The 26,145-nt window shown below is 54.9% G+C and overlaps 1 protein-coding gene across 1 annotated transcript; it reads right to left on the reverse strand.

Moving 5' to 3' along the window:
- Positions 1–4,245: 4,245 nt before the first annotated feature.
- OGFOD3 (2-oxoglutarate and iron dependent oxygenase domain containing 3) lies at positions 4,246–25,923 on the reverse strand (the record flags this gene model as incomplete). Its single annotated transcript, XM_080714176.1, has 9 exons — positions 4,246–4,382; positions 9,003–9,126; positions 15,606–15,759; positions 15,837–15,893; positions 17,408–17,472; positions 19,416–19,458; positions 20,396–20,471; positions 23,896–24,161; positions 25,850–25,923. The coding sequence occupies 9 exons, from the start codon at positions 25,921–25,923 to the stop codon at positions 4,246–4,248; spliced, it is 996 nt and encodes a 331-aa protein (XP_080570302.1).
- Between the last annotated feature and the right edge of the window lie 222 nt (positions 25,924–26,145).

A 26,145-nucleotide genomic window follows, 5' to 3' on the forward strand; every position in this document is an offset into this window, starting at 1 on the left:
AATAAATAAATAAATAAATGAATCAAAGATCCGGCTTGGCCGAGAGGGGCTCTGTGTCTTCAGAGGGGACACATCTAAGGCCTTAGGATCATGGAGGGAGCCCACAATGTGAACCCTACAGCACAATCCCGCTTCATTTAGAACAAAAATGCGTGTGAGAGTCTGCTGTGTTTCAGTGCGTGGTCCTGTGCCCACATGTGTTTGCATGCACGTATGACTGAGTGAGCGTGTGTTTGTGTGCACATGTGCGTGAAGGCTTGACACATTTTGAAATAACAAGAGTGGTTGCTCTTTTTTATTTTTTGCAGTACTAGGAATTATACCCACGGGCATTCTACCTCTGAGCTACACACCCAGCTCTAATTTCTATTTTTTATTTTAAAACAGGGTCTCACCGAGTTGCAGAGGGCCTCCCTAAGTAGCTGGGGTTGGCCACAAACTCATGATCCTCCTAACTTGGCCTCCTGAATACTGGGATTACAAGTGTGTGCCACCACCCCCGGCTGAGTGGTCACTCTCGATGGAAAATTTTTAGGTAACTTCTTCACCACGGACTTTAGTTCTTTTTCAAATGTCTCCCAGAGGGCGTGTCCAGCTGTAAAACTGGAAATGCAATCCAAGCGTTTCAGTGTCCGGGGCCTGCGCAATTGCCCTGAAACCTAGTTGGGCCCTAGGCTGGTGATCCCGGGTGCTATGGATAGACGAGGACCCTGCACGGCTGGGGTCCCGGATCCTCACTGCACACCGGCCACCGGCACCTGCCTTAGGGAACAGGAAATGGGGTGCACGTGAGGTCAACCTGGCCTCCCTCCAGAACCCATCTCCCTGCTCACGGGCTCCTGGGCTCTGTGTCTCCAGTGGCCACCTGTGTGGAGAGCAGGGCGGGAGTCCGTGTGGTTCAAAGTGTGCAGAGGAGGGGTGCTGGGGTGCGGACAGCGGCGGTCATGCCAGGAGGACCTGGAGCCCAGAGGCGAGTGCATGAATGAGGGAGGAAGGGAAGGATGTCGCTCAGCTGGGCAGTGGCGCCTGGAGGCTGAGCTGCTTCCAGCACCCTCACCCTCCTGGCCGGCAGACCGCTCTGGCCTGGCTGGGCTTTGGCTTGGGGCCACCTCTGCCCTGGGTGTGTGGGGTGGACACGTCATCTCCCAGGCCAGGGTGGGCCCCATGAGACTTTTCCAGGCTGAGAGGCCTCAGCCTCCCTCCCCGCTGCAGACACGGAGAGCGAGGTCTTCATGGGCCCCCGGCGGGGAGGGCAAGACGTGCCCGGCATGCTGTGCGCACACACCAGGGACGCACAGATCTTACAGCCCCAAGGCCACGGGCACCCTATAAGTTACCTACCACCACCCCGCACCCCTGGTCCCTCCAAGAATAAGTTCTTTGGGATGTGCCTACCACCCACAGCTGGTGGGCACTGCGCTTCCCTGCCCAGACAGCGCTCTGCGTGGGTACCTCTCAGCGCTGCGGTGGGAGGGGCCGCCGACCTGGGGAGGGGGGCAGGAGTGCACAGCTGTGGCTGATTCGCAAAACCCTGAGCGCTGCTCCTCCCACCCAGGACCTGCACCAGCCTGCAGACAGGTCCTGCCTGGCCAAGCGGGAGGGCCAGGTCGGGACCGGGCACCAGGGCACCTTCATCCTTGAGCCCGCACTCAGACGCTCATCCCAAACTGTCCAGCACCTTCCCTCACCACAGCAAAGACAGGTTTTTTCATTTAAATTCCAGACGGATGATGATGTGCGCGGGAATCTGGCTGCCTGCGGCCAGCCGTGGGCAGCTGCAGGCTCGGTTTTCCCCAGGCCAGCGAGAGCCCAGGCCCGTTGGGTGGGGGGAGACTAGGATCCTTAGATGGACCCAGCCCCTTGGAGGAGCCCTGTCCCCATGCTGCCAGGGGCAGGTGTACAGGCCGGTGCCGGCAGGGTTCGACATCGCTGTGCCAGCCCTTCCCTCGGACTACGGACACCTCGGGTACGGGCTAGCAGTGTGAAAGGTGAGAGGGAGGAGGCACCGCAGGTCGTCAGCAGCCTGGGATCCGTCTGCTCCAGCCCACTCTGCCCTCCTGCCAGTGCACAGCCCTCAGCGCCCCTCCCCAGAGCCCAATAATAATTTATTTATTTTTGGTACTAGGGATTGGGCCCAGGGACATTCCACCTCTGCCATAAGCCCCCAGCTCTTTTTATTTTTGAAACCAGGTCTCACTAAGTTGCTGAAACTGGCCTCCAACCTGCAATTCTCCTGTCTCGGCCTCCTGAATGCTGGGATTACAGGTGAACGCACTGTGCCGGGCTGAAGCTTTCCTTTTTTACTAGGTTCTCTTAGCTGAGAAACCGGGGGCTTGAGGGGCTGCCCAGGCCAGGCCAGGCCTGCAGGCTGGGGTCATGGGGGGGATTGAGCAAAGTCCTGGAACTAAGGTCCTTGCAGGCTGCAGGCCAGGCCACTGCCCGTCCAGCTGGCCGGAAGCTGGGATCAGCCCCGGTGCTTGGCCGGCCAGCACCATGGGAGCCCGCCGTAGCCTCTGGCACCCCACAGTGTGATTGGAAGTCCAGAGCCTGTGCCTCACCCCAGAGCTATGTGTTGGCCTGGAACTCCAAGCCTTATCCCTGGGCCAAGATCCCTCTCCAGGGCTGGGCAATACACACACACACCTGAAATTAAAACATGGGTCAGGGCTGCCTGGGTGCAAGGGCCTCTGTGAGGGCTCAGGGCCTGGACAGGCATGGAGGGGTTGGAGCCACCAGGCACCTGCAAAATCCCCCACGGTGGCCCCAGCCCACCCCAGGCTCAGCCTCATCATCAGACAGAGGTGGGGAGGGCTCGCTGGGTGGCCCGGCCCTCACCCTGAGCCCTGCCAGCCTCTCCTGCACCCCCACACAGGTAAAGGGGAAGCATGGCCGGTGGGGTCATGAGGGCCAGGGCAGCCAATGCTGAGGGGCGGGTGAGCAGGGACAAAGTCCAGGGGCGTCCCACCATCCAAGGGCATGAGGCCTCAGTGCAGGAGCCCTCCCGGTGTGGAGGCCCTGTGGTGTGGAGGTCTGTAGTGTGGTGGTCTGTAGTGTGGAGGCCCTCCCTGTGGTGTGGAGGCCCTCCCTGTGGTGTGGAGGTCTGTAGTGTGGAGGCCCTCCCTGTGTTGTGGAGGCCCTCTCTGTGGTGTGGAGGCTCTCCCTGTGGTGTGGAGGTCTGTAGTGTGGAGGCCCTCCCTGTGGTGTGGAGGTCTGTAGTGTGGAGGCCCTCCCTGTGGTGTGGAGGTCTGTAGTGTGGAGGCCCTCCCTGTGGTGTGGAGGCCCTCCCTGTGGTGTGGAGGTCTGTAGTGTGGAGGCCCTCCCTGTGGTGTGGAGGCCCTCCCTGTGGTATGGAGGCCCTGTGGTGTGGCCCTCCCTGTGGCGTGGCCCTCCCTGTGGCGTGGCCCTCCCTGTGGTGTGGCCCTCCCTGTGGTGCCCCGTTCCTGAGCGCCTGCCTGCTTGCCTGCCATCTGCCCTCCAGGGTGGGTGACCAGGCGGCTGGGGCGCAGCCCTGGTCCTCGGCTCGCGACCCGCCTCACGCCTCCGCTAGCCGTTGGCATACTCATTCCCAGAGCCCAGAACCCCCAGAGCAGCGCGTGGCCGCGGGGTGCCCAGCTCCTGGCCCTAGGAACTCCAGGCTGCTGTGCCTCAAGGCTGCAGCTCACCGGCAGCTTCTCTAGGGTGCCGCCATTTCTGCTCCCACGTCCGAGTGAAAGCCGCTGTCCGTGCTCTTGTCATCTCCCAGAGTCTGCAATACCTTCCTCATTCTTCCACCAGCCCAGGTGGTTTCTAAATTTGGGCCAGGGTGGGACATAGCAGTACTGTGATCCCCGCACTTGGGAGGCTAAGACAGGAGGATCACAGGTTCAAGGCCAGTCTCCGCAACTTAGGGAGATCCTGTTTCAAAATAAAAAATAAAAAGGGTTGGGGTATAGCATGCCCCCGGGTACAATCCCTAGTACCACAAAAAATAAAATATTTGAACCAGGCCAAGGCAAACAGATCTCTTATCCGCTCACAGACAGGAATTTCTCCCTGGCCCTGAGACCCCTCCTAGGGCAGGACGCACCAAGGCAAACACGCAGAGCTCGAGAGAGAAAAGATGTTCACAGATGAAAAGATGAAAACATCAGTCCAGACTCGGCGTCACTCGTCAGGCACTCTGTGCGGGGACTGCGGCGGCGGGACGGGCACCACTGACGAGGCTGCTCCCCACACGAGCTGCTGCACGCCCGGAGAGGCGCTGGGCTACCTGAAGGCTGGGTCTTGGATGCCGTGGTTGGGGTTGCAGGTGAAGGCGATGGTGATGGCGTAGCGGGTGCCCCAGCAGACCTTCTCCACCCGGTGCAGGTTCTCGGACCCGGAGGTGAAGAAGGAGACCCGACCTGGGAGAGAAAGGGAGGGAGAGGTGACCCAAGGCCAGGCACGGGACCTCGGAGGACACGGCACAGAGGCAGAGGGATGAGAGCCCCTGCCCCTCTGCGCGGCCCAGCAGACCGGCCACGCGAGGGAGACGAGCGGGAGGACGGGCGCCCCCAAGCCCTCCCGACACGCACCAGCCGGACACAAGCCCATGACAGGAAGGACAGTGCAGAAAGCAGGTTGGAACTGAACACCTGGCCAGCCCCCTTCAGGCGAGGAGCAGAGACAAAGCTGGAACTGGGCACGGTGGCGCCTGCCTGAAACCCAGGGCTTGGGAGGCTAGGACAGGAGGATGGAAGCTGGAGGCCAGCCTTGCCAAGCTAACAAGACCCTCAGCCACTTAGTGAGACCCTGTTTCAAAATCAAAAGGACCAGGGGTGTAGCTCAGAGTAGAGCACCCCCGGGCTCAGTCCCCAGTACGCCCTCTCCCCCGCAAAAAAAAAAAAAAAAAAAAAAAAAAAGCTGGCAGAGGCTCCACCCAGCAGCCTGAGCTATCCAGGCTGGGGCCCTGGGACGCCCTGAGTCTTTCCAAAGGGCCGTACTCAGTGTTTATTTACCTTAATATTTAAATGGCCCCGCTACACCGAATCGGCCACCACAAAGTTCAAAGCGAGGGACACTGGGATTCCTCGGGCCACGCCCCACTGCCACACCACTGGCTCCAAATGTTCCCTGACCATTCCGTTCCCCTTCCAAGGCTGCTGCTGGACACTCCGTTGATTCCTTTTTTTTTTTTTTCTCTTTGTGGTACTGGGGATTGAACCCAGGGATATTCTACCTCCAAGCCATACCCCAGCCCTATTTTATTTTTTATTTTGAAACAAGGCCTCACTAGGTTGCTGGGATCTTGCTATGTTTCTGAGGCTGCCCTTGATCCTGGCAGCATTCGGAAGAGAGGGGGCTCTGTGTGCCCCCCAGGGCTCCTGCACGTCTTACAACAGAGGCTCCCGAGGACGAGGGTTAAAGGAGAAAGGGCAATAGACGGGCCAGAGGCCTTGACACGGCCCACCTGCCGCCACGCACTGGAGTCTCAGACGTCAAGAGAGCAATACTGGCCGAGACTGCTGAAAGAAATGGTGAGGCGGGCGCGGCGGCAGACGCCTTCATCCCTACACTGAGGAGGCTGAGACCAGAGGACCATGGGTTCAAGACCAGCCCGGACAACTTAGCGAGACCCTGTTTCAAAATTAAAAAAAAAAAAAACCATAAAAGGCACACGCCTGTAATCCCAGTACTTGGGAGGCTGAGACAAGAGGACTGCAGGTTCAAGGCCAGCCTCAGCAACTTAGAGAAGCCCCCATTTCAAAAAAAGAATAGGGCTAGCCGGGTGTGGTGGCGCACGCTTGTAATTGCCGCGCTTGGGAGGCAGAGACAGGAGGATCGCGCAGGTTAAGCCAGCCGTGCATGCTGGCTTAGGAGACCCTGTTTCAATAAATAAATAAATAAATAAATAAATAAATAAATAAAATGAAAAAATAAGAATAGGGCTGAAGGTGTAGCTCAAAGGTAGACTGTCCCTAGGTGTGATCTCCAGTACCACAAATAAGTAAGTAAGTAAATAAATAAATAAATAAATAAATGTAAAGTAATATAAAAAGGGTTGGGTGAAGCTTAGAGGCAGAATGACTCTGGATTTAAAACATAAATATATATGAAGCCGGGCGTGGTCGCACATGCCTGTAATCCCAGCATTTGGGAGGCTGAGCTAAGAGGATTGTGGTTTGCGGTCAGCCTCAGCTGCTTAGTGAGGCCCTTTGCAACTCAGTGAGACCTTGTTTCAACATAAAGAATAAAAAATAGGGCTGGGGGTGTAGCTCAGAGGTAGAATGCCCCTGGGTTCCATCCCCAGTACCACACAAAAAAAACACATATATGTATGCATACACAACACACACACCACCACCACCACCAGTCATATAATTTTAATTATTTTAAAGGAGATCAAAGCCAGGCGTGGATTACACTTGTAATTCCAGTACTTGGGAGGCTGAGACAGGAGGATTGCGCAAGTTTGAAGCCAGCCTCAGCTACTTAGTGAGGCTCTAGGCAACTTAGTGAGACCCTGTTTCCAAATAAAGTATAGAAAAATAGGTCTGAGTATAGCCCAGAGGTAGAAAGCCCCTGGGTTCCATCCCCAGGACCACAAATTAATTAATTAGTTAATTAATGAAAAGGAGATCATAGTGGGGCGTGGTAGCACACGCTTGTCATCCCCGCGCTGGGGAGGCTGAGACAGGAGGATCGCACAGGTTCGAAGCCAGCCTCAGCTACTTAGTGAGGCTCTCAGCAACTTAGTGAGACCCTGTTTCCAAATAAAATATAAAATGGGTCTGGGAGTATAGCCCAGAGGTAGAAAGCCCCTGGGTTCCATCCCCGGTACCACCAAAAAAAAAAAAAGGAGCTCATGATTCAAAATGTTCTGATGTACTTATCATGGTAACAGTTCACAAGCAAAACACGCCAAAGGTTGTGTGTTCACAAGTCCTAGGAAAACTGCAGCCACTCGACCTCTTTGGGAACATTTGTCTCGCACCCTAAGGGTTTGGGAAGTTTCCCCGGACAAAAGTGCTGAGGCTCCCGTGAGGACGAGGGCTGCCCTCTGCTGGCGGAAGCCTCCATGACACCTGGCTCAGCTGATAAGAGCTGGTTAGAAAGACAGGGCAAGGCTGCCCCCACCACACTACGAGGTGAGGCCGTCAAGGCTTCAAGAGCTGACCTCAGGCTTCTGGGTGGGAGAGGCCTTGGCAGGAGGCAGCCCACCACAGGGCGCAGGAAGGGGCCGGGAGGATGGTGGCTCAGAGACCAGCTCACAACAAACACACGTCCTGAGCTAAGGCTGAGAAAATGGGAGTTACAGGCCATGCGTGGTGGCGCACGCTTGTAATCCCAGTACTCGGGAGGCTGAGATGGGAGGGCCGCAGGTTCACGGCCAGCCTCAGCTACTTGTGAGGCCCCCACAACTTAGTAAGACCCTGTCTCAAAATAAAGAATAAAAAGTAGGGCTGGGGGTGGAGCTAGGGATAAAATGCCCTGAGTCCTATCCTCAGTACTGCACACACACAAAAATGGCAGGTACAGGTGTTCAATTATCTGCAATGGTGTATTGAATATCAGGGAATCCCCGACAAACGCGGGGATCTTAAAAGAGACAAGAGAGTCCTGTCATGACAAATCAAGGAACAGGTGTTCCCGCCTTCTGGTGAGCCCTGAGCAGGACACGGCGGGGGGGGGGGGTGTCTTCGAGACCCTAAGCTGTGGGAAAGCGCTGCATGCGTGAGCCCCCTGCCCCGCAGCGGCCTCCTGAGGCCCTCCGAGCCCAGCCGCAGGCCCCTGCCAGCAGATGCAGCTTCACCTCATGGCTGTCTGTTGCCAGGACCCGGACGTCAACTCCGGCCTCTGTTCACCTGCGCCATCTAAAACATATCTTCGAGCGGGGCGTGGTGGCGCACGCTTGTAATCCCTGCGCTTGGGAGGCTGAGACAGGAGGATCACGCAGGTTCGAAGCCAGCCTCAGCTGGCCTAAGAGACCCTGTTTCCAAATAAAATATAAAATAGGTCTGGGAGTGTAGCCCAGAGGTAGAAGGTCCCTGGGTTCTATCCCCAGTACCACCAAAAAAAATAAAAAATTAAAATTAAAAAATAAAACATATCTCCACATGACATAGAGCTGGTATCCAACCAATGAGCGAGTAGATGCGTAAGTGAATACGTGCAGCCGGACCTCCAGGGCTGCCCTCGAGCGGTGGGTCCTGCGAGGGAAGCAGCCAGCAGGCAAGGCTGCCTGTGCCCCACGTCTCCGGCTCAGACTCAAGCCGTGCCTGGCCCCGGACAGACACCCCTGCACCCTGACCTGGCTTGGGTGGACAGACAGTCCACAGGGGCTGCGGACAGCTATGAGGCCGCCTGTGACGGCCTGAGGGCAGGAGTTCTAGAAGCTTCCAAAGGCCAAGCTCTCAGCCTGCTACGGGACCTCCTGCTCCCCATGAGACTGTTGAAAGCATGAAGTTACGTCCACTTGCGGGTTCCTTTTCCGTCCTTAGAAACTGGCGGAAGCCATCCAGGCAGGTGGCACGGCCGTCTCCAGGTCACGCCCACCACCAGCCCTTTGCACAGGCCACTGCACACCGCAAGAACAAACAGGCTGCCCACGGCATGAGCCCCACTTAACCACCCTAAAACTGCTCGCTGCGCGGTGAACGCGTCTTGGGTCCCTTCGGCACGCGAGACACTGACGCGGCAGCAAGGGCTGTGATCATTCCTTAGCGGGCGGGTCCCTGCGCAGCCTGAGCCTCCACGCCCGACTCCAAGGCCGTCTGCTGCTGGGTCCTGCTGCCCAGGCGTCGCCTCCCATCCCGCCTGGACTCGGTGCCCAGCGCGGTCTCCTGATAAGACCTCCCAATTCCACGTGCAGTGTTTCAGCACAGTCCCGGGGGCAGCCCTGCCAGCCCTCACCCAGGGGGCTGTCACTGTCGGCAGGGTGACGGCCGGGCAGTAGGTGCGCCACAAGTGCACGTGCGTGCATGCACACCGATGCACGGTGGTCACGGGGCCGGGCCCGGCCCTCCGCTGCCCGCATGTCCTACCGGCTCTGGGCTCCACTGTCTTGTTGGCCCCCTCCTCCATGAACACAAAGCGGCCTCCACCAAAGTCCTCCAGGTAGTCGGACAGGTACAGCAGCGAGGTGTAGTCGAAGGAGCCGTAGGTCACCTGTGGGCAGAGCCAGGAGGGAGCGGGTCAGACTTCTCCATGCTTCTGAGGAGCCAGGCAGAGCGCCTGGCCCTAGTTTTCTAGGTCGACAAGCAAAGCATGTAGGTGCCGTACCTGAGGCCGGCCGCTGCTTCCCCACACAAGAAACCTGCGTCGAGCCACCGCCTCCAGTGCCTTGCGCTGCCCGGGCTGCTGTGTTCCTCGCAGCCGCGAGGCCGGCGGCACGAACCTGTGGGACGCCGCGCGATGGCACGGGTCTCCAGCATGTCTCCGGGTATGGGGTAGTCCCAAACCTTTTCTTTTTTTTTTTTAAAGAGGCAAAATGCACCCAACATGAAATTTACCTTCACTCATTTTTTCTTTTTTTCGTGTGCATGTGCGCATGTGTGTGCATGTGTTTGCATGTGTGCACGTGTGCGTGCGTGTGTATAGTACTGGGGATTGAATCTAGAGATAGTACTGGGGATTGAATCTGATTTGACCTCTGAGCTACATCCCTATTCCTGTTTTATTTCTTTATTTTGAAACACTGTCTCGCTAAGTTGCTGGGGCTAGTCTTGGACCTGTGATCCTCCTTTCTCAACCTCCGGAGCACTAGGATTACAGGCATTATCCACCATACCCAGCTACCAACTTCTTTTGTGTTAACTATTTTCTAGTATACCATTTAATTTCCTTGTCATTTATTTTATCATGTTATTATCTCTCAGTTATTTTCCTAGCAGTTGCCCCGGAGAGCATAACTAAGACAGTAATCTATAACAATCTAATTCAAACCAATGCAGATCCAGTTTCAGAAACGTATGAAAATGTGCCGTCCGACTGTCCTTCCCGCCCTGCCGCCATGTGATGCTTGTCACACCAGCCCCATCTTCACACACCTGTGCCCACCAACACCCACTGATAAGTGGTCTTTACACAGCTGCCCTTTAAGTCAGGCAGGAGAAACGGAAGTGTGTGGCGAACAAAACACTCTTCATCACGGAGCCTCTGTGTTGCCCTTGCGGCCCGGAGCTGTCTCACCTCCTGCCCTCAGCCCAAGGCCCAGTCCCAGCACCCTACAGGCATGCCTGCGGGTGAGGGATGCTACTGTTTTAGCAGAAATGTGTTTTAGCAGAAATGTTTTTATCGTTGTTGTACTGGGGATTGAACCCAGGGACATCCTACTTCTAGCTACACCCCAGACCTTTTTACTGATATTATTATTATTATTATTATTATTATTATTATTATTTGCAGGTCTGGGGATGGAATCCAGGGGCATTCTACCTCCAAGCTACACCCCCCGCCCTATTTTTTATTCTTTATTTTGAAACCGGGTCTCACTGAGTTGCAGAGGACCTCACTAAGTAGCCGAGGCTGTCCGCGAACCGCGGTCCTCAGGTCTCAGCCTCCCGAATGCTGGGATGACAAGTGCGCCACCACACCCGACTTACTGATACTACTTTTTTTTTTTTTTTTTTTTTGGTGGTGCTGGGGTTCCTGGAAGCCCTTCTACCTCCGGGCTACACTCCCAGACCTATTTTTACATTTTTATTTGGAAACAGGGTCTCCTAAGCCAGCGCGCGCGGCTGGCTTCGAACCTGCGCGATCCTCCTGTCTCTGCCTCCCGAGCGCAGGGATCACAAGCGTGCCCACCATGCCCGGCTTACTGATACACCTTGAAACAGGGTCTTGCTAAATTTCTGAGGTTAGTCTCCGACCTGTGACCCGCCTGTCTCAGCCTCCCACGGGGCTTATAGGAGTGCGCCACCACGCCCAGCTGAATGGAAATGTCTTGATTTCTCCTTCCTCTTCAAGATCGAGATGTTAATTAAAATGTGATAAAAATTTACCATTTAAAAATGTACAATTCGGCCGGGCGTGGTGGCGCACACTTGGAATCCCTGCGCTTGGGAGGCGGAGACAGGAGGATCGCGCAGGTTCAAAGCCTGAGCTACTTAGTGAGGCTCTCAGCAACTTCGTGAGACCCTGTTTCCAAATGAACTATAAAATAGGTCTGGGAGTATAATCTGGAGGTAGAAAGCCCCTGGGTTCCACCCCAGTACCACCACCAAAAAAAAAAAAAAAAAGTACAATTCACTTAAACATATCAGTCAGGAAGCCAAGCATGGGAAGGGGTTAGGGGTTGGGTAGGGGCTGATTGGGTGATGTGTGCATGTAGATCTCCACACGCTTTTTATCCCACTGAGACGTATGACTACAATGCACCAATAAAAATTTATTAAAAAATACAAAATAAAAATGTACAATTCAGTGTCCTGACATTTCACATAACAAACTCATGGCAGGGGTGGCTCTTTATGTCTGGTCCATTCAGTGAAAATGATGCTCTCATATTCGTTTGTATTGTAACATGAACTAGTAATGCGTTCCTATTTATAGGAATTTATGAGCTTTTATTGACAACTAGAGCTTTAAATAATCTAAAGTGGCAGTTCTAGAAGATTCCCCGCTTCCCCAGGTTCCCTGCTGCTGCTGCTGCGTGTTGAGTGACTTTCTGAGTGAATCTGTGCCGTCTGGGTTTTTGTCATGAATGGTGTGGCTATGGAAGCCTCTGGTGGCAGCTGCGGGTAGCAGGGCCACCGTGGAGCGGGTGGAGGCATGAGCTCAGTGTTCTGACATTCTGAAGAAGCAGGGCTTTTGGAGAAGACACCAAAAGCTCTACTGTTTTGTCACTGAGCCCCAGAGGGAGACAAGAGATTGGTGCAGGAAAAAATATCTGAAGAAATTGTGCTCAAAAATGTTTCTAATTTGGTAGCTAGGCATGGTGGTACTTGGGAGGCTGAGACAGGAGAATCACAGGTATTGTGATTCATGACCAGCCCCAGCCACTTGGTGAAGCCCACCGCAACTTAGAGAAGTCCTTTCTGTTTCAAATTAAAAATAAAATAGGAGCCAGACGTGGTGGCGCGAGCTTGTAATCCCAGCTCTTGGGAGACTGAAACAGGAGGATTGTGCAAGTTCGAAGCCAGCCTCAGCTACTGAGTGAGGCTCTCAACAATTTAGTGAGACCCTGTTTCCAAAGAAAGTATAAAATAGATCTGGGGGTGAAGCCCGGAGGTAGAAAGGCCCCTGGGTTCCACCCCCCAGTACCATCAAATAAATAAATTAATTAATTAAAATAAAATGGGGCCAGGCATGGTGGAGCAGCCTTGTAATTCCAGTACTTGGGAGGCTGAGATAGGAAGATAGTGAAGGTTTAAAGCCAGCCTCAGCAATTTAGCAAGACCCTATTTCAAAATTTAAAAAAATAGGGCTGGGGGTGTAGCTCTGAGGTAGAACCTCCAGAGGTTCAAACCCTAGTAACACACACCACACACACACACACACACACACACACACACACACACACGCACACGTTTCCAAAAAAGGAAGGGACTGGGGATGTAACTCTGGTGGCCCTCCTCCATGGACGTGCCTGGGGAGACACTAGAACCCCAAGCCCCAGAGTAGGAGCAGTGTCTCTGAACATCCCTGTGTGCTGCAGGGACGGTGCCTGTGGAAGAACTGATCTCAGTGTAATATATTTGAGGGTTTTTTTGTTTTTGTTTTTGTTTTTTTGGTGGTACTGGGTATTGAACCTAGAAGTATTCTACCTTTGAGCTACACTCCCAGCCCGATTTTATTTATTTGGTAACAGGGTTCACTAGGTTGCTGAGAGCCTCACTAAGCTGCCGAACTTAAAAGAGGCTGGCTTCTAACCTGCGATCCTCCTGTCTCAGCCTCCCAAGTAAAGGGATTACAAGCGTGCACCACCGTGCCTGGTGTGAGGTTTGGTTTAAGACCCAGAGACTGCTGCAGAGGAGTGAAGTTTCTATAAAATGCAAGGAAGATGGTTCCAGGGGACATCACATAAAAACTCACACAGATTAACATCTGCTTAAAAAACAGAAACCAGGGAAGCCGGGCGTGGTGGCGCATGCTTGGAATCCCTGCACTTGGGAGGCTGAGACAGGAGGATCGCACAGGTTCAAAGCCAGCCTCAGCTACTTAGTGAGGCTCTCGGCAACTTAGTGAGACCCTGTTTCCAAATAAAATATAAAATAGGTCTGGGAGTATAGCCAGGGGGTAGAAAGCCCCTGGGTTCCATCCCCAGTACCACACACACAAAAAAACCCCACAAAAAACGGAAACCAGGGAGATATGTCATTTTTCAAACCAAGATAGTGATGTGCAAGGAACAAAAATTCTACCTGATGAATCCTTCAATTACCTAGTCTTGCTGGACATGAGACCCCAGACTGCGGTGCCTGAGCTCCCGGGCGCAGGAACCATGGGAAGAGGGACTTGCCTCAGGCTCTCCCCTGCAGCAGCTCTGCCCCCCGTGTCACCAAGCGCTCAACAGAGGCTGTGTGACCGGAGGGGGCAGCGGGCTGCCTTCCTGCGCCCCGTAGGATGTGATGAAGGATGCCCAGCCGGAGGGGCCGGATAGGCCTGATCCCACAACCCGAGCCCCACCCCATCCAGCCGCGGTTGCCCACAGCCATACCAAAGTCACACAAATCCGCAGAGCACCCGGGCTGATTCTCAGAGACTCAGCAGAACCTCGGGTCAGACAAAGCTGAGCACGCGCTGCGTCCAATGTGAGGCAAGATGAGAAGTGTCCCTGGAGGTGGGCAGGGACCCAGGACCTTGACCCCATGCTCCCCCAGCCACGCAGCAGCCCATCGGCCCCGTGAAGAAGGGGAGAGCCGGGCAGGGCATGGCCAGGGTGCACCCCTCCTGGGCACTGGGCTCACGGCACAGGAGGGAGAGGTCCACAGAGAAAATGGAGCTGAGAGACTGCCTATGGCTGGCCTGAGGGCCGGAGTCGAGGTGAGCAGGAGGCAAAGTACAGACAAGGGCAAAACGCACGGTGGAGGTTTGCTGAGACCGCCCACTTCCTCTCGGCATCTGCGTGTGACAACCTCCCACATAGTCAAAATTGGCAATTAGCCCCGAGAGAAGGTGTGGTCTCTGGCCAAAAGTACTCCCCACTTTCAGATATTCTTTCATAACTATTATTCTTTTGGTAATGATTCTTTTAACTTTCCACACAAATTGCTCCGGTGATGTAAGATCAGGACTGTGAGAGAAACTGAGTCCGTGGAAAATAAAGTTTCTGGTAATTTGTCCAAGCCTCTAAACGTCCTCGGCTTTGTTCAAATGGTAATAAAATCTAGTTAGAATTTAGATGCAGTGGCAGCATTCCAGCCAGTAATTACAAACGCAGATTTCCCCTCAATCTCTGACCTTCAACCTAATCACTAACCTACAACAAAAAAGGCCCTAGAGGGGGAGGCGACCCGGTGCCTCTATTTACCCCTCTCTTTGTGATCCTGCCCAGATACGGGAAGACAAACATTGGGTGTGACATCAAAGCAACCTAGTTTATGAGCAACTAATACTGCCCAATACAATGGAGCTGAAGGCTAGGAAGATTCTTGACCTTTACACCCAGTATGAGCCCTGCCCGAGATGGGGGAGGCACCACGTGGCTAAGAAAAGGATATTACAAAGGGCCTGGGACAGGAATATGGATTATTTATAAGATGAATAGGTTTCTAATAAGCCTATCGTTTGAGGAAAAGTGTTCTGCAGCTAAGGAAGTACATCTGACAACCAAATCTAAAAACTACATGGTATTTTTGGTGTTTGTCTGCCAAACTGTGTTGTGAGTTTGCTTAAGCTTTCAGATTTTAGAAGGCAAGGCGGGCAACACCTGGGAGAACTTTATCATATCCACCCGGATTGCCACATCTCCCCATGCCTGCCATATGGACTGAGCCCTAAAGATGGAAAGTTCCAAAAAAGTTAAAGAAGATTCCCTGAGAGGCCTCCAAGCCCTGGGCGTGCCTGTTTCTTCTGGAAGTTGCCCTTTGGATCTGCCTGTCTGCAAGATCCGGAGAAGTTCCGAGCTAATCTCTTAAAAGCCGGACTCGTTTTTTTTTACCTTTGTTTACATGTTATTCACTATTGTTTTACAGTGATTGCATTCCCCTCTTTTTCTCTTATTATTAACTTTACTGGTGAAGGGTATAAATTTTTCTGGGTTCTTGTAATAAAGTGTCATTAGCTCAAGAGGCTCTTGTCCATGTCAGATTCTTTCCAGAAGCGCCGTAAATAGGAACTTGAAATTTATTTCCTAGAAGGGAAAGAATCGCTGCAGATAAGTGGCTGCAGTACGGCACCCTATCCTCACCCATCTTTTCCGAGATTGATTCGATCGCGAGTGGGATCACGCTCATCTCGACTGAGCCGGTCAGCGGCAGAGGTGACCTCAGGGTCCACGTGTCTGACTAGGAGACTCTCACCACTGTCCCTAGCACCGTCACCAGAGGAACCGCTTCATCTCTTCAATTCGTGTCGAGATTTAACCCTCCCCAGAACGGCAGGGTGGAAGCTGAGCACCCAGGAGCCGAGGCCGCAGGGCGGAAGCTGAGCACCCAGGAGCTGAGGCCACGGCCCAGGCCCCGCCGCGGGGTGGAGGCGCTCACCTTGTCCACGTGAGCGTGCCAGTACTCATCGTGCACCGTCCGCGCTTCCGTGCTGTTTATGCGGGAGAAGAAGGTGGGCTTGGTCAGATGCAGCAAGGCTGGGTTGATGCCAAACGCGTGGGCAATGGCGAGCTGTACCTTCTGCCGCACGTCCCTGCGGGCACACAGGGGTTAGTCAGAAGGGCCTGGCCTGCGGGGCTAGGGACGCCTCTGCGGGTCCCAGGGCCTTACCGGTATAACTGGAAGTCCTCTTCAGAGAAGATATTTTGTATTTTATCCCCAAAGTATCTGTGTAAAGGATAAATAGCATTAGCAAACGTAATATTTTACTAATCTTTTGTCTTCTTTAAAATCAGTCTTTCTAGTCGGGCATGGTGGTGCATGCTTGTAGTCCCCGCATTTGGGAGGCGGAGACAGGAAGATTATGGTTCGAGGACAGCCTTAGCTACTACTTAGTGAGGCCCCTTTGCAACTCAGTGAGACCCTGATTCAAAATAAAGAATAAAAGCCGGGCGTGGTGGCGCACGCTTGTAATCCCTGCGCTTGGGAGACTGAGACGGGGGATCGCACAGGTTTGAAGCCAGCCTTGGCTACTTAGTGAGACCCTGTTTCCAAATAAAATATAAAATAGGTCTGGGAGTGTAGTCCAAAGGTAGAAAGCCTCTGGGTTCTACCCATAGTACCACAAAATAAAATAAAATAAAAATAGGTCTGGAAGTATAGCTTGGAGGTAGAAGGGCTTCCAGGAACCCCAGTACCACCAAAAAAATAAAAAATAAAAAATAAAAAATAAAAAATAAAAAAAGGAATGTAAGCCAGGCATGGTGGCACACGCCTGTAATCCCAGCATTCAGGAGGCTGAAACTGGACGATCGTGGTTCGCGGACAGCCTCAGCTACTTAGTGAGGCCCTCCGCAATTTAGTGAGACCCTGTTTCAAAATAAAGAATAAAAAATAGGGCAGGGGGTATAGCTTGGAGGTCAAATGCCTCTGGGTTCCATCTCCAGACCTGCAAAAATAAATAAATAAATAAATAAATAAATGAAATAAAAGAAGGAGTGTAGCTCAGAGGTAGAATGCCCCTGAGTTCCATCCCCAGTACCACAAAAAATAAAATAGAAATCAGTTTTTCTAGCAGGCGTGGTGGCACATGCCTGTAATTCCAGTACTTGGGAGGCTGAGACAGGAGGTTTATGTTCAAGCCAGCCTCAGCAGCACAGTGACGCTCACATCACCTGAGTGAGATCCTGTTTCTAAATAAAATAAATAAATAAAAATAAATAGGGCTAGGGGTGTAGCTCAGAGGTAGAAGGCCTCTAGGTTCGGCCCCCAACACCACACACCACACACACAGTTAAACAGCGAGTTAAACAGCGAGTCCCTGAAAACGAGCCTGTCCTCATTCTCTCAGAGCCTCTCCGTTTCTACGATGACTGTTATAAGCATGGACGGTGGGCAGGCAGGGGAGGGGAGCGAGGGGCAGGGCAGACGAATGGGGCCCTCGGTGACACCGCGTAAGGCTGGGACGAGTTCTTGGGGTCTCGGGCCTCACAGGGCAGCATGGACTCCTGGGACCGCCATGCCGCTGCTCCTCAGCTCCGGGACCCTCGCCCCTCTCCCCTCGCCCAGCAGGCAGTTACACCCCCTGAATGTGACACTAGACGGCCCCTACAGCAGGTAGGGGCCGTGGCCCCGGCTCCCGCTGCCCCGCCTGTCCATCAGAAGCAGGAACTGAGGGCCGAGGTGCTCCCCGCAGGGCCATCTCCTAGCCCAGGCTCCCCGGCCTCCCGCCAGCCTCTCACCTGTAGAAGTTCACAAAGTGCTTCCCCACAGACAGGGCCCCCGAGTGCAAGTCCAGGATGGAGGCCTGGAAAAGACACGTGTGGGGCAACAGCGGGTGGCGGGAGCCTCGCGAGCTGCCCAGGGTAAGCCCCTACAGACGCCCGGGCCCAGCGCTCCCGAAACCCGCCCCAGGCCCGCTCCGACCACACGCCTGTGCTCTGCTGCTGAGGGAGAGCTAACCCTTCGGTCTAGCTTCGGGGACGGCGCGGTCCACACCTGTGGGCCTCGCGCTGGGTCACGGCCTCCTCCCTCCTGCCTCCCTCTCTCCTGCCTCCCCCCTTCGGCTGGCATGAGGGAAGTTCTGATGCAGCACGCCCTCACAGAGCCTCACGATCAAGACGACACATGCCATCACCCAGGACCGCCCTTGGACCCCTTTGTGATCCCTCCCATGGAATCGCTGGGGCATAACTTGCTCTATTTTGTGGTACTGGGGTTTAACCCAGGGGCATTTTACCTTTGAGCTATTACCCACAGCCCTTTGGATTTTTTTTTAATTTTGAAATAGTTGCTAGGTTGCTGAGGAACTCACTAAACTTGCAGTCCTCCTGTCTCAGCCTCCCAAGTATTAAGATCATAGGCATGCACCACAACACTGGCTTGGCCCATAACACGCGTGTGCGTGCGTGCGTGCGTGCGTGTTACTAAGGACTGAACCCTGGAACATTCCACCTCTGAGCTACATACCTCCAGCCCTTTCTATTTTTTGTTTAGACCAAGACCAAGACAGGGTCTTGCTAGGTAGGTTACTGAGGCTAGTCTTAAACCTACTGTCCTCCCATCTCAGCCTCCCACGTACGGGGATTACAGGTGTGCACCATCACACTCAGCTTGGGTCGTAACTTTTTAGAAAACTTCCCAACCACCCACCTCGGAGTCATTCCCCACTTCCTGGAAGGGGAGCTACCCCCAGTACCGACCAGTCTTGTCCTATCTGTGGACAGCGGGAGCTGGCACTGGGCCCCTCTCCTCACTGCTACGGTGGCCAGCCTAGGGTGGCAACATAACCTGGCCTTAACGAATGTCCACTAAAGTCAAAGGCTAAACCCCACTAGTTTGGTGCGTGGTAACTTCCTGGGGAAGGCTGAGGCAAGAGTAAGAGACAAGTTCAGCACAAAAAGTCTAAAAAAAATCCCCAGCCGGGAGTGGTGGCGCACACTTGTAATCCCAGCATTCGGGAGGCTGAGACTGGAGGATCACGGTTCGCGGACAGCCTCAGCTACTTAGTGAGGCCCTTCGCAACTCAGTGAGACCCTATTTCAGAATAAAAAATAAAAAACTGGGCAGGTGTTGTAGCTTGGAGGTCAAATGCCTCTGGGTTCCAGCCCAGACCTGCCAAAAAAAAGAAAAAAAAAAAGCCCCCCAGCCTAACTGAACTGAAATAAAAGAAGGAATCTCATTTTCAGAACCTCAGAGTGAAGAGTTGGCAGATGACGTCATGCTGATCGTCACAGAAGCACTCAGGAAGTGTCGCTGGCCCCCTTGTTGGCTCCCTGCCCTTCCACTACTCTGCCCTTAACTGCCCCTTCCCACCCTACACCGAGTCCTAAGCTGCCTCATGCCCTAAGTCAGGCAGGCTGGCCACACAGGGCTGAGGACAGCACTGTCAGGTGCAGCCGCCGTGGCCAGTGCCTAGCACATCTAGATGCGGACTAGTAGCCAAGGACCGCGCACACCCAGCGCCTTCTCCCTCTGAGGAGAAGCAAAGCCCAAAGGCAGAGAGAATCCGGTGCACACACCTGTAGTCCCAGTACTCGGGAGGCTGAGAGAGGAGGACCACAGGTTCAAGGCCAGCCTCAGGAACTCAGTGAGACTCAGCAATTTAATGAGACCCTGTTTCAAAATAAAAAATAAAAAGGGCCAGGGATGTAGCTCAGAGGTAGAAGACCCTCAGGTTCAATCCCCGGTGCCCAAACAGAAAACACGCCAAGCGGTAAAATGAAACGAGCAGGACTGCGTTCTACTCACCCCTCCATCGGACCCTCCCAGGGACAGCCCCTTCTCCGCTGTGCTATGGGGACAGAATGATTTTAAATCAACTTAGTCAACAGAATTATTTATGCGGTATCTAGGCAAAACTGCAACCAGCATAAGTAAGGTCGTGCGGATGGGTTCTACTTGTTTGGCACTTATGACACCAACAAGTGTGTAGACCGAAACCTCCACTTTCCAAGCGAAGGCCCTTGTCGCTGTCTTGCTGAGGACCCAGCGCCTGGCTTAGGAGTAACGGCTCAGCACGCAGGGGCCAGAGCAGCTGCCAAGTGCTCCCAGGAGCGCAGGGTCAGAGAACCACCGCCTCCAGAAGAGGCCTGCGGCATGGGGAAGAAGATGCCCAGACGGTCAGCCACACTGGACATGAGGGGACCACCCACCAGGGGCCAGCGACACTGACCCCTCAGGAAACACTAGGGAGCCCCACACGAGGCAGGAGAAGGACGCTGGGACAAGTGGTGGGCACAGGCTCCCTTTGGAATCCCAGCAGGACGCGACGCATGGACAGGGACGGGCCTCGAGGGCAAAAGGTTGCCCTCCACGCACTGTCTAAACAGCTGGCCGGAGCATCCCATCTTTCTTTTAGATCTTGTTTTTAAAGTCTCGAGGAGGGGAAAGCCCGCCCAGCTGCTTCCGAGCTGACATTTTCAAGAGAAGGGAGGCTGGCTGCAGCTGCGGCCCGGCCGGCTTTGGAGAGGACACTGAAATGCCACCACTGGCTTCTCTGACGAGGCCAGCCGGAAGCACTCCACAGCAGCTGGCCTCAGCCTCCCTTGTGAGTATGGACCTCTGGAATATTCTGCCAGCAAGACACTGCTGGGGGCTACAGCCTTTCCCCACTGAAAGCAGAACACTGACCCTGCCCTTGAGACTCGGGAGGAAATCCTCACAGAACTGCAATGACCATCTTAGGTCCACCTCACTTTCGCACTCTCGACCCATGCTGAGCCCAGTACCTGCGAATCCGCTTGGCTTCCTCCCGGGTGATGACGATGTCGGTGATACCCCGGCCACACTTCCTGGGGGTGCAGCCTAGAGGGTGATAGGCAGTGGGAAGAGCCAGCCTCCACATCACCGGCCCGGGACAGCAGGGCTGGCGGGTCCTTCCAGAGGACCGGGGTGCCCCCTGGTTGGGTGGCCACGGTTAACCCAGTTAACGGTGAACCTCAGCTGAGCACGGTATTCAGGACCCAAGGCTGATCCCAGCCCCAGGGAACCACAGAAGCCCTGGAACAGTGTTGGCAGCATGGTTTTGTTTTTTTAAGGTCCTAGGAATTGAACCCAGAGGCATTCACCTCTGAGCTATATTCCCTGAGCAATTTTATTTCTTCTTTGAAAACAGGGTCTCACTAGGTTGCTGAGAGCCTCACCAAATTGCCGAGGTGGTCTGTGAACCTGCGATCCTCCAGCCTCAGCCTCCCAAGTACCAGGATCACCAGCGTGCACCACCATGCTCGGCTTGTCGACAGCTTTCTTGAATGAGCACCGGCTGGGCTGAGGGGCTGAGGTCCTCCTGCACCAGCATAAGGAGCCCGGCCCTCTGGTTCCACCCTCCCTCGCCACGCCCTGCTTTGCACCCCCACCCCAGCCCACCTGCAGACGCTCGGAGGAAGGAGACGGAGAGCTCAGACAGGACGGGAGGGTGTGAGGGTGGACAGGGTCAGGGCGGCAGTGGATGGAGCCAGGCTCAGGACTGACGGCGTCTGGGGTGACGTAGAGGGGCTGGAGTTAGGGCTCACGGTAGGAGGGCCAAGGCAGTCGGGTCTGGAGGTAGGGGGGTTCAGGCTCAGGGTGCACGGGCCAGGACCGTGGTGGGCGGGTGAGGGTCACTGTAAAGGAGGTCAGGGTGGACAGGGCAAGAAGGCAGCCCGCTCCCTGGTCTGGCGGACGTGTCCTCTGCTGAGACGGGAGCCTGCAGACATCTAAGGATGTGCTCATCTAGGGAGACGCAGTTTGCTCTCCCCCTTTTCCCTTTCCTCCTACTTGAAAATAAGGAAGAAGAGCCTGGAAGTGGAGCCACCACCGAGGGCCATGTGAATGAGCCGCGTGCTCAGAGCTACTGGCCAGCACTGGGCCCAGACCCAGGGGCCACAGGGCACCAGGGAGGTCAAGACAACACTCCAGGAAGGAGCAGGGCAGACCAACAGGATCAAACAGCATCATCTCAAAACAAGACGGGCGTGGTGGCACAAACCTGTGATCCTAGTACTTGAGAGGCTGAGATCATGGGTTCAAGGCCAGCCTCAGCAACTTAGTGAGACCCTGTTTCAAATTAAAGAATAAAAAATAGGGCAGGGGGTGTAGCTCAAAGGTCAAATTCCCCTGGGTTCCATTCCCAGACCCGCAAAATAAATAAATAGATAAATAAATAAAATAAAATGGGGCTAGAGATATAACTTAGAGGTAGAATGCGCCTGAGTTCAATCCCCTCCACCACCACAAAGCAAAACAAAAGGAAACAAAGAGTCTACAACAGCCAGGCATGTGGTACGTGCCTGTAATCATAGTTCTCAGAAGGATCTCAGGTTCAAGGCCAACCTCAGCAACTTAGCAAGGCCCTTAGCAACTTAGTGAGACCCTGTTCAAAATTTAAAAAAATAAAAAGGGTGTGGTGGCACACAGGCTTGTAATCCTAGCATTTGGGAGGCTGAGACAGGAGGATCACAGTTCGCAGAGAGCCTCAGCTACTTAGCGAGGCCCTTTGCCCTTTGCAACTCAGTGAGACCCTGTTTCAAAATTAAAAAGACCAAAAATAAATAAAAAAAAAAGAAAAGAAAAAAAGGGGGGGCTGAGGGTATAGTTTAGAGGTAGAATGCCCCTGGGTTCAATCTCCAGTGGCGTAAAAAAAAAATTGTTTTAATAAAAATGGAGCTGGGCATGATGGCACACACGCTTGCAATCCCAGTACTGGGGCGGTTGAGACAGGAGGATCACAGGTTCGTGGACAGCCTCAGCTACTTAGTGAGGCCCTTTGCAATTCAGTGAGACCTTATTTCTAAATAAGTAATATAAAAAAAAAATAGGGCTGGGGGTGTAGCTCATAGGTAGAATGCCCCGGCTTCCATCCCCAGTACTGCAAAAAATTTTTTAAAAAAGGAAGAAGGAAAGAAAAAAATGTAAACATAAGCTGAGCATGTAATCACAACCAAGGTGAGATCCTGGACGGCAGGATCATCAAAGTACCCGTTCCGAGGCTGTGATGGTCACTGGAGGTGTGAAGGTTCAGTACTATGAACGCTACATAATTCCAGCACTTGGAGGCTAAGACAGGAGGATTGTAGGTTTGACATTAGCGGTGGCCATTTAGGAAGGCTTTCAGCAACTCGGCCAGACCCTATTTCAAAATGTAAAAAACAGTAAAATAGGCTGGGGGTGTAGCTTAAAGGTAGAATGCACCTAGGTTCAATCCCCAGTACCACGAAAGTACATAAATAAATACCATAAAAAGGGCTGGGGGTGTAGCTCCCAATGGTAGAGCAATCCTGGGTTCAATTCCCAGTACTGCAAAAATTATATATAATTTAAAAATATATATAATATGTAATAACATATGTAAATGTATACATACATAAGTATTGTGCATATAAATGTGTCTATGTATTTACACACGAGCTCAGTGGTAGAGTGCTCATCTAGCCCTACTTAAAGCGCTTGGGTTTAATCCCCGGATCTGTGAAATACATACACACATATATACATGCCTTTGAAAGCTAAGACGTTAGAAAGGTCTAGAGCACGGAGCAAGCACACAGTAGAACCCGGTCTTCTCAAGGACTGCCGGGGGAGGTGGCTCGGCCCCTTGCAGCCGCCCGCCCCGCCCTGCCCCAAGCGCAGCACCAGGCGGCCCTGAGCTCCTTTCACGTACATCACAACAGCGCCCCTTTGTGGAAAAACTTCACGGTCTTTTCTTGGTTCAAGTACAAAGCATTGATTTGAGTTTAAAAATAATTCGGTCCTAAAACCGCAGACACTCATGCTGGGTTTTAAGGGCTGTGAACACATCTAGGTGGCACAGAATGTTCGGGAAAATAGAGAAGGTCTGGTCCAGCATGCGGCGCCCGGGGCTGGCTGGCTGAGGGCCTGAGCTCTCCAGGGTGCTGACAGCGCCCCGCCGGCGCTGGCCACACCTCCCCAGCCTCCCCACTGGCTGACAGCCACTTCCTCCTGCCCTCCTCCAGTCCCAGCTCAGAACACTGGCATGACGGGAAGGCCCTCCGCCACGGACAGCCTTATCACCACCTTCTCTGCGCCATTCTCTCGGCACCTTTGCTGGCTTCAACATTCTCATCCCCATCTTTTTTATCTTGCTCCTCCCTGTAGGTACTGGACACCCGCTAAGGCCGGGCAGAACGGGGCCAGCCTGCCTGGGGAGGGGACAGGTGCTCTGCTGCCCCCACCCCACTGTACTCCCACCCAGCCTGCTGCTCGTGAATCATGTGGCATCCGTGGCCTGTACCTTCAAACCTCCGGTGACCATCATAGTCCTCAGAGCAGGGCACTTCGATGAACCTGCCCTCTAGGATCTCACCCTGGCGGGCCAGAACCTCCGTGACGCCGTCGTCGGCTCCCAGGCTGCTCCAGAGCACGAGCGCAGCCAGCCCAAGGCCGGCGCCCAGGCCTAGGATCCTCAGCCACGGCCTCCGCGCCTCCTGCGGCCCTCGATCCTTCTTGGCGCTGAGAACAGGAAACACAACCAGCATCACTGCATTGCAGCTGCACGGGCTGAGAATGCAGGCTAAGAGGAGAGAAGATGCCCCACGGGCTGCAGCCGTGGGCCGAGCCTGCGCTGACCTCTTGTCCCGATGGGGCCTCCCCCGATCTGCCATGGGCACTCGCCAGTGGACAAAGTGGACAGAGAAGCAGGTGGTGGGAAGCGTGACAGAGAAAGCAACCCGCCCTCATCCCCAGTTCATAGGGGTGCCCCACCCCACCTGACCACAGGGCCCACCATGTTCTGAAGTGGACACGAAGATGGTCAAACCATGGGGTGCCCGCCACGCAAGTCTCCAGTCACACAGCTGTGACCAGCCTGCCCTGCCCGTGCACTAATGGGACTTGAACCAACTCGGGTGAGGCAAGTCCACTTAACTAAACCACAAGCCGGCCAGGGAGAGCAGGAAGAGAAGCAGAGCAGAGACAGTTCCCAAGTGAGATGCTTTCTCTCCAGCCCAGGGCTATCTGCATGGTTCAAACAGCCTGCGATTGGCCAGGCGCGGGGGCGCACCCCTGCAACCCCACACCTAGGAGGCTGAGACAGGAGGGTCACAGGTTCAAGGCCAGCCTCAGCAACTTAGTGGGACTCTCAGCAACGTAAGGAGACCCCGTTTCCAATAAAAAAATAAATAAAAAGAACTAGAAGTGTAGCTTGGAGATAGAATGCTCCTGGGTTTAATCCCCAGCACTAAAGAAAAAGGAGAAGACAACGACCATGTGTGTGTATGTGTATACACACAGTTGGTACCCTATGGCTGCATCCTCGGTTTAGGGCCCCAGAAGAGGTTTGAAGGGCCTCACGGGAGGTTTGGGATTATGAGGTGTGAAAGACTGGGGTTGGTGCATCGCTGCAGGACGGTGTGACCTTCCCGTGCAACAGTGCAGGTCATGAGCTCAGAGACCGCTCCCGTGAGCGGGCAACACGTTTCCTGGCCGGAGTGCAGCCTAACCAAACAAGAAGCTCCCAGCAGGACTGGTCGCGCTCCCAACGCCAAGAGTTAAGTCCAAAACCAACTGGACCACGACCGTACAGAGGGCAGGGTGCGTAGACCACTCCCAGACTGAACCGAGCACGCCACACCCAGCACTCGACCCGCCGACACTCCCAGTTCCCCTCCGGAGCCTGCCGGCCACGCCCTGTGGGGCACGCCCCGCCCACTCGATCGAAGCCCCGCCCCTTTGGTGCCACCTCCACACTCGCGGCCCTCAGCCTCTGAAGCCTCCCTCTCCCGACCCCGCCCAGGCTCCCTGCCCCAGGCCCCGCCCCGTCGAGCCCTCGCCCACTCCGGGCCCTGGTCCCGCCCACTCTGACCCCGCCCTCCACACTACTTGCTCAGGCCCCGCCCCGCCGGGGCCCGCCCGTCACTCTCCCAGCTCCAGGCCCCGCCCCGTCGAGCCCTCTTCCGACTGGGTGCCAGGCCCCGCCCTCCACGCGCATTGCCCTAGGCCGCTCCCCAGACTGAGCCCCCGTCGGGCCCCGCCCGCTGCACTCCCAGCCCCGGACCCCGCCCCTTCCAGCCCTCTCCACACTCCGGCTCGGGCCCCACCCATCCTGGCCCCGCCCTCCCCGCTCAGGCCCCGCCCCATCCGGCCCCGCCCGCCACTCTCCCAGCCCGGGCTCCGCCCACCAGTCTTGCGGGCCCCGCCCCGTCCGCTCGCTGGCGGCCTCCTGGCCCCAGGCCCGAGCTTCCCGCTACCTGCTCTGGCGTCCGCGCTCGCCCGCGCCGCCGCCCTCCGCCGCCCTCGGCGCACTCCTCCGCTGAGGCGCCATCGGGCCAGACGCCGCGTAGCCGGGTCGGACGCGGGAGCCGCCGAGCCCGGGGCGAGCGCCGCGACAGGAAGCCAGGCGCGGGGAGGCGGGAGCGACGCGCTCGGCGGTCCACCGGCTGCGGCCAGGCGTGAGCAATCGGCGGCCGAGCGGGGCGGGGCCTGCTCCTCCGCGACGCGCGCACCTGGGCGCACCTGGGCGCACCTGCCGGCCGGGTGAGTCGGG

This window comes from Muscardinus avellanarius (assembly GCF_963383645.1).
Source record: "Muscardinus avellanarius genome assembly, chromosome: 16".
In the NCBI taxonomy this organism is placed as follows: Eukaryota; Metazoa; Chordata; class Mammalia; order Rodentia; family Gliridae; genus Muscardinus; species Muscardinus avellanarius.